This window comes from Perognathus longimembris, chromosome 16 (genome assembly GCF_023159225.1).
Source record: "Perognathus longimembris pacificus isolate PPM17 chromosome 16, ASM2315922v1, whole genome shotgun sequence".
NCBI lineage: Eukaryota > Metazoa > Chordata > Mammalia > Rodentia > Heteromyidae > Perognathus > Perognathus longimembris.
This window is the reverse complement of record NC_063176.1, coordinates 5,114,211-5,126,392: the sequence shown is the minus strand read 5'-3', so window position 1 is coordinate 5,126,392 and position 12,182 is coordinate 5,114,211. Positions and strand designations below refer to the sequence as shown.

Here is a 12,182-nt window from a genome sequence, read left to right as displayed (position 1 = left end):
AGTATAACAATAATAAATCAAGAAGAATCATTCACTAATATAATAATAGCAACAATAATAAAGCAATCATAATTATTCACTAATATAAAACATGGTCAGCCATTTCTAGATTGTGGGGAACAGCATGATAAGGTAGAATATTTCATTTATATTATAAATTCATTAGTATTTTTGAACTCAAGGCGTATATTTTCTAGGCAGGTAGTCTATCACGTGCATAATAATCCAGCCCTTTTGGCTTTAGCTATTTTTTCAGACTGAGTCTGTTTTTTAGGGCCAGCCCCTGTGTGTGTGTGTGTGTGTGTGTGTGTGTGTGTGTGTGCCGCGCACACATGGGCTGAGTGCATGTGCTATGGCAGACCTCACAATCCTTGAACAGCAATCTATTTTTTTTTCTGCTTTTTTAAGAGATGATAAACAGGGGCTGGGGATATGGCCTAGTGGCGAGAGAGCTTGCCTCGTATACATGAGGCCCTGGGTTTGATTCCCCAGCACCACATATACAGAAAACGGCCAGAAGCGGCGCTGTGGCTCAAGTGGCAGAGTGCTAGCCTTGAGCGGGAAGAAGCCAGGGACAGTGCTCAGGCCCTGAGTCCAAGGCCCAGGACTGGCAAAAAAAAAAAAAAAAAAAAAAAAAAGAGAGATAGAGAGATGATAAATGCGAAAAAGACTTAGGTAAGAATCTCCTTCCCTAACACTTGCTAGTTTCCTTTTCTCAGTTTAAATGGATGATTTCTTACAACAGGGCCTTAGTATATCACCTGACCATAAATTTTACTTCCTGATCTTTTTTACAGTGACTGGATGACTTGTTGGAATTGGCAACAGGTTTAATTTATACTTTCCCTCCTGCCCTAAAGCGATTGGAATGTGTTCATGCATTTGATAAATACCCCATGAAATGAAACTATGAACAAGATGGAGTCATGCGTTTTTGTAGATTCAGTGAAAGAAACAGAATAAGCCTGAATCTGTAGATATAGAAAATAAGCATGAATTTATAGCTAGGATAGTTTGAGATAATATTGAGTCATATGAAGAATGTGAAATTGAGATGGGATGACTCATGAGAATATTTGATCAAAAGAGACCTCTTTGAAGAGGTCCCTTGTGGGTGAGACCTGAAGGACAGGAAATTGACCACCAAGGGCAGAAATGTAGAGCTTTCTATGTGGAGGATCAGCAGACCTGTGGGTCCTAGCTAACAATAAGACTGGTTATTTGGGCCATAAAATCAGAGTAACTGTGATTCAAGTGAACAAGGGAGAAAGGATATGAATTGAATTTGCCCAGGAAGGTAGTGATGGACTTCCAGAGGGCCTTGTTGGGTGTGGTAAGGAGTTTGGATCTTACTTTTAAGTGCAGTAAAAGATGCAGACACCCTGAAATGAGCATAACTAAACTGAAGATTTCTTTGGTTCCTAATTCCAATATATCTGCTTCTCTGGGAATAAATGTAATTGAGACGAATGGGAATCAAAGAAGAGAGAGATTATACAGAACTCTCTTTCCCCATAGGTCAGCCAAGAACCCAGAGAACAGTTGGAGAGCCTCTCGCAAAGAAGGCAACACATAGATCCTTGGAAGACCTCAGCTCATGGGTGCTGATGGACACCCAGAATAAAATATGCATTGGATTTTGAATGACACACCTTTATCATATTTGTCAAGAATGTAACATCACCTGTTGCTGGTAATTATGAAGGAGGGTACTTGATGTTAATGATATAAATGTAAGTTTTTTCAAGCTTTTTTTTGCCAGTCCTGGGGCTTGATCTCAGGGTCTGAGCACTATCCCTGAGCTTCTTTTGCTCAAGGCTAGCACTCTACCTCTTGATTCACAGCGCCACTTCCAGCTTTTTCTGTGTATGTGGTGCTGAGGAATTGAACCCAGGGCTTCATGCATGCTAGCACTCTATTGCTAAGCTACATGCCCAGTCCTGTTATTTCAAACTTATGTGAAGCAAAAGTGGTTGAAAGATGCAAGTACTGTTCCCGACAGAGATTAATTTGGTTTACTGAATTATGTGAGTTAATTATATCTGACAATGGAAGAAAATGTTCAAGGCACTGTCAAGACTCTGCTGAGTGTTTAACCTGGTACACTTTAATTCAAAATGTACTGTTTAGCAAGTGCTTTACAATCTTCACTCAACTCTTGGGGTATGTAACATGATCTTTATTTGGGACTCTGTTCTCTTTTGGATCAGCAATTCTTCAAAAGCCTTCACAGTGTCAGGAACCGAAACAGAATGGCCCTACTCACATATCTTGGTTGCATGTATGTTCCTTATGTAACTTATTTTATCTATTTGAAATACTGAGTATTCCACATGTACCGCGTTTCATGGGTGTTCTTCAAGTGTCCCTTTTACCTTCTTTTTCCCGTACATGTTTTCTAATTGACTTTTAAAGAAAGGCTAACTTCCTTAATCTAGACCTAAGGTAATAATTAGAAATTGTTTCCAACACTTGTAGCTCTTAGAGGAACCTAGCATTTAAAGAACAATGTACAGAGAAAATTTCAACTTACCAAAGATACTATCTTTTTATTTAAGTCCATATATTCTTTTGAATATGGTTTTGCAAATTTTTCGTCATAGTTGATGCTGTTCACCTTAAAGCTGACATGATAGTAGAAAGGTATCTTTCCTGGGAAAGTAAGAAGGAATATGACACATTGTGATTTTCTGAGAAAATCTATGAACCAGAACATGATCATGAAGTGTCATATTACTTGACATTTAAGTGGCTGAATTGGCTTGGATAGAGGAATGTTAAATTATAACCTCACTAGAAATCATTCTAAAAATTTAATGTAATATTTTCACATTTAATTTTTCAAGTTGGGCCATTTGGAGACAGAAGCGTACTCACCATAAGCAGCAAAATAGACAACGAGACCAACCAGTAAGGCAGCAATCACGGTCATTAAGATACCCAGGGTGATCTTTCCACATCTTGTAAGTTTTACTTTTGTTTTTGACTCTGTTCTTCTGAGCAAAACAGATGGGAAAGGAAGTATTACTATGAGCTAGATATATCAGAAAAAATATGGACTTGATGAAAAGTATAAAAAATGTATTTTCTTACATGTAGAATTGGTGAACTGCTGACCTTGGAAAATGGTGTGCAGAATTAGTGATGATAGTATTTGGCCTGCTTAGTTTTCTATATGAACAACAATGGCAATACTATTTAATATTCACTTAGAAAACATGTGTAGATGTTTTACTGTGTTAGGTGCTACTGTAGGAAAAATAAATTTCTTTGTTTTTTTTTTTTTTTGGCCAGTCCTGGGGTTTGGACTCGGGGCCTGAGCACTGTCCCTGGCTTCTTTTTGCTCAAGGCTAGTACTCTACCTCTTGAGCCACAGCGCCACTTCTGGCCATTTTCTGTATATGTGGTGCTGGGGAATTGAACCCAGGGCTTCATGTATACGAGGCAAGCACTCTTGCCACTAAGCTATATCCCCAGCCCTAAATGTCTTTTCTTACACAGGTTATATTTTGCTGATACGGACAACGAACAAAAGACAATAAACAAGCAAAACATAACAGATCACAAGTTGTTAAATGCCAAAGGAAGAAGTAGAGCTAGGCCAAGGAGGTCATAAATCCAAGTGTGTGTAGGATGGGCATTGAGTAGGGCTGTCAAGATGGACTGAAAAGGTGAAATCTGAGCATACTTAAAACCGTTGAGAAGATTTTCCACATGGATATCTAGAATATTCCAGAGTGGGACCAATAATACAGCAATGGCCCTAGGGTAAGGACAGGTTTGCGTGGGCTACCAGTATTGCTAAGCAACAAATGGGGGGGGGGGAGAGTAAGAAAGTGAATCTGCAAGTTATCAAGGCTGGGGATTTGTCCAGCTGTGAGTCCTGAAAATAACTTTAGTTTTCTTCCCAGTACAGTGACACATTGTGCAACTTTGAGCAGAAGATTATGATCATCGAACCTAATGTCTTTTTTATTTCTGCAGGTCGTGGGGCCTGAATTGTGGGCCTGGGCGCTGTCCCTGGGCTCTTCAGCTCAAGGCTGGGGCTCCACCCCTTGAGCCACAGCGCCACCCGGGTATTCTTTCACTAAAAAGCAAGAAGAGGAATTCCCTAGCGGAAAGAAACGGTGAAGTAGGAGCAATACCCAAAGCAAGTGGTATCCTGGAAGTTAATGGAAGGAGATGATCTGATAGCTCTAAACAAACAAGCCACTGGGTATTGAAACCACTAGTAATTAATTAGTAATTAGTAATTAATATGGAGGTGATTGGGGTCCTTGGTGAAAGAAGCTTTACGAATGCAAAGGGAACAAAACTGGTTAGAATAAAATCGGAAGAACTAGAGAACGTGGCCATTGACCACTCTTTCAAAGGGCTAGCAGCCAAGAACAAAGAAATCGACCTAGATAGGGTAGAGAAAGTGAGATGAAACGATTTATATTTCATCATGGGAAGTTTCTACTCTGCAATAAAGTAGACAGAATAGTCAGTGTACTGTCATACATCTACACATAGGTTCAAGAACTACTATGTATTTGCATTTATTTCAACTGCTTTTCTGATTTTCAGATGGTTACAATAAAGTCATTGTATCCCAATATCTTTAATAAATGACTTTTAAATAACTTACATTCCAACAAAAATAAGAGCACCTTTTCCATGCCTATTGTCATACCTACATGAAACTAGTGTTAATTCCATAATAGCTTCTAATACTTGTTCTCAAAACGCCTTTCATAAGTTTTTATTTGAAAAGGCTGAGATCAAATCTTTTCGTTCTACTTGGTTGTTATCTTCCTTATGTCTCTTTTAATCTAGAACAGCTTCTGGTTTTTTTCTTTTGTTATACTGACTTTTTGATATTACTAAGACAACTATCTCATAGAATTATTCCTAAGAGATGGTCTGTATATTTACTTCCCCAAATTTTTTAAATTAAATGTTTTATTCTGAGACAATTATCGATCTGTATGCAAATGCAAAGTAAGGAGAAAATTTTATTTTAATATATTCATTTTAATACTGTAAAATAATGCCATGCATTGATATGAAAAGATGCCAGTAGAAGCTAATGGAATAATTTATTGCATTTACAATTACTGAAAAAAAATTGTTTTTATCAGTCACGAAGCTTGAATTTAGGGCCTGGGCACTGTCCCTGAGCTCTTTTTGCTGAAGGCTAGTTCTCTACCACTTAGAGCCACAGCTCCATTTCTGGTTTTCTGGAGATGAATTGGAGGGAAGAGTCTCATGGGGACTTTCTTGACATGGCTGGCTTAGGACTTGAATCCTCAAATCTCAGCATCCTGAGTAGCTAGGATAACAGATGTGAGCCACCAGCTCCTGGCTTTGCTGACCTCTTTTGATTTATCTTCAAGTTCACTTACATTCTGAGATACTAGGATTTATGACATCAGTATATAAATCTGAGATAAGGCATAATTTAAACCACGATAGTTTGTTATATTTATGTGTCTTATATTGCTATTAACTACTGACTTTAATATATATCAATATTTTATATTTATATAGAACTAATATGTTTTTATTTTATGTACTATATACTCTAGATACTATAATTTTTATGTACTACATATCTACATGTATGAAATACTCTGATATGCTTATGTTATTTGTAAGTTATTTTAATATATATGGAAACCCTATACATTGAAATGATTACACTAAATGTTGTTTAGCTTGGATGACCTATATTAGGTCTATATAAATATAAAATATTGATATATATTAAAGTCAGTAGTTAATAATATGACAGTTTAATTGTGTTGTAGCAGGATCAAATGTTTATCAGGATGTTCATTCTTTTAGTTATCAGTATTTCTTGAACATATGAGTTCTACTAAACATACAATATTTTCTAGATTTCCAAACCATTTGAAATTTCCAAGTCTTAACATCTTTAGAAATTTTGTTTTGCTTAAAAAGAAAGCATGCTGACCATTTAAAAGTTTTATGTCCAAATTTCATACTACACATATAATAAGTATATTAATACCTCTATAAATATATGATGGCCACAAACTTTTTGGTGTATTTAAAAAACACCTAAAATCGAAGTACAAGCTCAGAGAAAAAGACATTTTTCTTGGGGGTGGGGAGCAGTGGATCTAGCTCTCTTACCCAGGCTAACACTAAATTCCTGGGCTCAGGAAATACCGTCTAGGAATGGGAAACATCTTTTCCAATTTGACCAACTCACATATTGAGTCTAAAACAGTGTTTAAAGTTTTGGGTAAGAAATCCAGCTAAAGGGAAAGGTAAATCCTGACAAATTAGTTTTTTTCACATGATTATGGATTTTAAGAAATTTTCCTCCATACTCATAAATATATGTTGGCCTAATTTACTCCATGTAGCCTGCATGGAATGAGCCCCAATGAAAACTGATAAATAAATGAGAAATTTGATGTGATGAACATTTGAGATATATTTTAAAATTCTCCTCAACCGTGTCCTTCTAATAACCATAGAAAAAAGTGCATTGTTAAATGAAATAAATATTTGAATTTTTATGATAGTTCAGTCCATGTGTATTCAGAAACCATTGTTTCCCCTTCCAATTTGTCTGCAAGGTGCACAAATGTGCTCCTTATCTAATAATTTACATTATTTGATTTCAAGCTTCCTTAGGACATTCTTCCTAGAGTGGGAGACATTCCCCATGGAAGCAGGAATGGCTTTACAATCAATCACCTGGGTTGTTTCCCAAATTTTACAGAAGGGAAAACTAAACAATATTTTCTCTTTGGGATATTGTAAGCCAAGGGAAGATTAGAACTATAGCTAGAGATTTGGCCTTTGTTAATTGCTAGTACATTTGGGGTTCAATTTCTTCTTTCAGATTCAGATATTCTTATTTAATAAAGTTGCCCCTTTTTTATTTGCCAGTCCTGGCATTTGAACTCAGGGCCTGGGCACTGTCCCTGAGCTTCTTTTGCTCAAGGCTAGCACTGTATCACTTGAGTCACAACTCCATTTCCAGCTTTTTCTGTTTATGTGGTACTGAGGAATAGATCCCAGGGCTTCATGCATGCTAGGCAAGCACTCTACCACTAAGCCCCATTCTTAGCCTTCATAACGGTTTTATTGATTTGAAAAATCATTATTGACCTCTCTGTACATCAGTCTGACAATAAAAATTAAAAAAAAAGAAAAATCATTATTGTCTGTGTGTGTTACTGAGTTTAAAAGGAAAACTCAACTTTGTCCACATTCAGATTATTTTCTTTAGATCATTCTTTAATAACATTATTAGAAACTTATAACAATATTAGAAACTAGAATCCCCCCCCCTCTTTTTTTTTTTTACCACTAGGTAGAATATTGCTTGAAAAAAAAAGATTACCCAATGTTGAACAGGAATTTGCGTCTTTGGTGAGAGCTGATGTGGGGAATAGAAAAATCTACTATGCATTCATATCGTACTCTAATTTTCTGTATGAGTTTATTGACTCACTGTGTGTGTGTGTGTGTGTGTGTGTGTGTGTGTGTGTGTGTGTGTGAGACCAACCACTAAATGTAAGAAAATGATAAGATGGTCACAATATAAGGATTATTTGGGGATTTCTAGAAACACTGGTGAGTTGTTTTGAAAATTACTAATTCCTTCAAAGGAAAACAGGATTTGTCTGTACATTTTTTCAGATATTGTTAATGGAGCGTAAATAACTGAGCAAGTTGTTATGAAGGACATAGAACACATTTGGAAGCAGAAATGAAGATTTTTCTAGAGTACTGTAAATAAAAAGAATTCAAATAACTTAATTTGATGAAAAAATTTCATTTCTTCCCTTACAATTAAGAGAAATATAATATGAAATTACAGTAAGTTAAATTTAATGCGAGTACATAAATTATGTTATTAGAAATTTATTTGGAAGTTATAGCTTGTCCAAGATTGTACTATTCTCTTAGAATCTAGTTGTTGGCATGATATCAAGCTAAAAAAATCCATGTAAATTTTATTTTAAAATACAAGTTGGTCTCAATGGACTTATCAAGATTCATTTGTGACATTGTTAGGAAAGATGAATGTGCAAACACTGTGTTAATTTGACTGACTTAAGGATTAATATGAAAAAATGTTTTTCCATTTGTTAGGTGCATCTTTATTTGGCTGTCAGGCCAGTCACTATGTAAACATGACATTATTAATAAGAAGGAACAATATCTTCTTGTTTGCACTCTTGTTTCCAATTAAACTATTAAATCATACCATTAAAATAGAGAGCAGGGTGCCTGAGATATCCCAGTGGTTAAATATTAATACCATAGCACATTGCGAATGTATTTATGTCTGTATATTAGCACACATCACAAGAAATACATAGACATCTTTCTACCTTTTAAATGTTCATGATGAAATTATGATAAAATACCCAAACACCTTCAAGTTTGGACACTTACATTTTCATATTTCCTAATCATCATTGGACCATTTTTCAAAAGAATCAGAATAGACTGTAATGATTAAACTGTACTCACCTCAATCATTTCTGGTTTCAATTTGTCTTGCTCCTATGGCTACAGAGAAGTTGAGGGAACAACACTCGAAAAACATTCAAGTACAAAGTAAGGAGCCTTAACAAATTTGAACTTTGTTGTTGTTGTTTTTTTTTCTAGAAAATTTATCTCAAGAGCCAAGGCAAAGGCTCCCCAGCTCACCCCCCTCCACTCACCCAGTCTGCTGAGACGTCCGCTCTGCCTCTCTCTGCCTAGACAGTGCCTTTGCCATCTTCCCCTCGAGTGATGGGCCACACAGTCAGTCATTCTCTACCTACTCGGCACACCAAATTCTACCACTTCCATGTGTTTTATGATAATGGCATAATGATAATACTTAGCGTTTACACGATATCTCATCTTCAAAGGGCTTTCCTAGCATTTACTAATTCACTTAAAAACATGAGTAAAACATGAGCTGTGCACCTGCTACTCCATAAATGATAAATAATAGATGACATAACTAGGGGCCAAGTTTAAACTTCAGTGGTGTTGACTCAGGAAGCCCCACAAGCTCACCTGATTTGGAAAGGCTGTTGTGCATTTGGGGGTTTTTGGAAGAGGAGCGGCCGCTCTTCGAACTAAGTAGAGTCCACTTCAGAAATGATGTCAACTTCCTTTTAGCTCTTCAACAGAAAACACATGGCTCATCCAGCTCGAACCCTCCATTATGGTCTGAATCTTTTCCAGCTCATAACTCTGTCTCCTTCAATCATGTATCATCCTTTCATGCCCATTCTTCCCTGGAATTTTTACTGCCACTTTAATATTAGTACTCTTTAAAGAATGGGTGATACCCTGAAATCTACAGAGTGTGTTGAATTTTAATTTAAAAATCTATATGGGTTTAACTAGTAACTTCCCAGAGTTTTGGATAGCGTTCTGGTTCTTAGCAGCCAATTTTGACATTGGTGTGGAAACCTTAATGTTCACCTACCTAGGTGAAAAAGAATTTGTCACAGGCCAAGGACTACAGGAAAGAGAGTTCTCCTTTTTATGTTGGGAAAGAAGGCTTCTTGCTAAATTGTTAAAGAGACTTAGCGTATTATTTGTTCTCCAGGATTATTGTCCTTTCTTCCCAGAATATGTATAGGGAATGAGTCAAAGAAATGTTATGATAAAAAGGAATCACAATTGTAGTTGATATTTCAGTTATTAGTAAGACCCTGATAATTTATATCTATATTCTTCAAATGCTAGATTCATTACATTTCATGTTTGTGCATGCATTTAAAATATGCAGTGTATTCTTCCCATCCTTATTTGACTCTATAAGTCCTGTTCATCCTTCAAGCCTAGCCTAATCTTTTTTCATGTGGGTTTCTCAAAACATACCTCTTTATCGTCTGAAGCTCATAAACTGTAATAAACTCACAGAATCTTGCAACACAATATACACAGGGCTTGGAGTATTTTAGATAAGAGACCAGATGAAAAGCATCCTGAATGTTTGTCCAAAGTGAGTTTTTGATACAGTATAGTGTCTTCTTCTATTGACATAAAAATACAGCTAGAACAACAACAACAGCTGCTGCACAACTTCTGTAGAGTTGTCACTATGCTAACTTTAGAATTAGAAACAGTACTCCTGGAGCTGGGAATATGGCCTAGTGGTAAAGTGTTTGCCTCGTATACACGAAGCCCTGGGTTTGAGTCCTCAGCACCACATATATATATAAAAAGCTGGAAGTGGTGCTGTGGCTCAAGAAGTAGAGTGCTAGCCTTGAGCAAAAAGAAGCCAGGGACAGAGCTCAGGCCCTGAGTTCAAGCCCCAGGGCTGGCAAAAAAGAAAGAAAAAAGAAAAAAGAAAGAAACAATACTCCTACATGCTTCCAACCTTTTGATGAGGGTAGTCAAGTGGTCTGGCAATGAAAACAAACCAGAGCAAACACTAGATAGAACATATATGAATAAGTATATGAACACCAGGACTGACACCTAATCACCCAGCTGTAGATAGCAGACAGGGAGAGAAATGTTTGAAGTTGTTAAGGAAAAAAATTGGATGACATCTTTTACAGAGTCCATGAAAGAAAAATGTCACAGAAAGATATCATAGAAAAGTGCAATCCCAAGATTCCTCTTAAACTCCATAATTTTATATGCTTGAAGGTGCCCTCTGTGTCAATCTAATATTTGTGATGATGTATACTAGGATCTTTTCAAAAGGGAAAGGTATTCTTCTTTTCCTTTTTGTAAAAATTACATCTTTAATATCCACTTTAAAAGATGTTATTAAAATCAGCTAGTCAATGGACCATTGGAATGAAAATAAAATGTGAACAGCTAGAACTAAATTTTATATTAGTATTAGCTGATGCATTGGCATGGGAATTTATAGACCTTTTGACAGTTATCATGAATAAGTGTAGAATGATAATGAATATAAAATATAAAGTAAAAAGTACAAATAGAGTATCTGCTGTATCTTATGATTGCAAATGGACTAAAGGTGTATATGTATTTGGGTAAAAACTGAAAGAGAATTTGGAAACTGTTATGTTGTCAGCAGTGCTATAGACTAGTTTGAAAAGTTTTAAATTATTTTTGGTGCTATTATTATGCTCACACAAGCATTTTTAAGTATTAAGGAGTATCTAAACTATGGCACCTTATTTCTTTATAGGCACTTTTGAACATTTCAGGAGGAAAGTTAAAATGAATTATTTTTGAAATAAGAATAAAATCTGTATTCTTTCCTTTCCAGCTTTGAAATAGCAACCATTTTATAGAGGAAAACATTGTTGATGATAAGTGAACTATACAGAATAAAACGCAGAGATATTTCAGCATTTAAGACTCAAAAGAATTATTGCTTCTTCTTAGAGAGAAAAGGTCTCATTATGTAGCCCAGGTGAATTTGAAACTTATTCTTCTCCTGCTCAGTCTCCAAAGTGCTAGGCTACACGACTCTGCCTACATGCCTGGCTATATTTATTGGTTTGTTAACAAAATCAATAGGCCATTTAGAAAACATCATTTTCCTAAGTAAGAGGAAGGGTGAGTTGGGGTGGGTGGTTGGGAATATTGAAAGGGACCACAGTGATCAAGATGCTTTAGTGAATGGCGACTCCTTTGTATAACCACTTAAAGATAATAAAAATATTTTTTAAAAGAGGCTAAAATGAAGATTTCTAAAAGGTTAAAAAATAACATTATTTTCTGAAAAACTTAAGCTAAATAGTAGTAAAACTAATTTAAGACACAATTCTGGGATGCATGTGATATTTTAGTAAATGTACTTTAAATTTTGTTAATGAATACACACATATATACATTAATGATCATTTATATCTCAATTAAGTCTGTAAATTTTATCTAATGTATAAAACTAGTATTATCAGTGTGCACATGTAAGGTTGTATATTACACACACATACCTACACATATATGCTATTTGTACTTTTGTGTTTTCTCAGTTTTAAAAATCATTTCATTCAGAATTTTTAACCATAAAGAAATGAGAAATGTTTTAGGTGATAGATGTATTTACCCTGATTTAAACATTTCACAATGTACATTCTGCAAATATCAAAACATTAATATTCTTTCAGGCTTTTATCTTTCAGTTAAAAAGATAAGCAGTGAGACGGAAGGAGGACACTCTAAGGAGAGGAACGGAAAGGCTCGTGCCTTTGGGCATCTGATAATTCAAAATA

At 35.7% G+C, this 12,182-nt stretch overlaps 1 protein-coding gene across 1 annotated transcript in view; it reads right to left on the bottom strand.

Annotated features, from left to right (window-relative positions):
* The window catches only part of LOC125365023 (transmembrane protease serine 11C-like), a 34,308-nt gene that overhangs the window by 16,122 nt on the left and 6,004 nt on the right, over positions 1-12,182 (bottom strand). Inside the window, exons 2-3 of the mRNA XM_048364877.1 lie at positions 2,878-2,996; positions 2,534-2,652 (exon numbers count right to left, since the gene is read on the bottom strand). Coding sequence (XP_048220834.1) covers positions 2,534-2,652; positions 2,878-2,996 — 238 coding nt within the window. The remainder of the gene's footprint in view (positions 1-2,533; positions 2,653-2,877; positions 2,997-12,182) is intronic.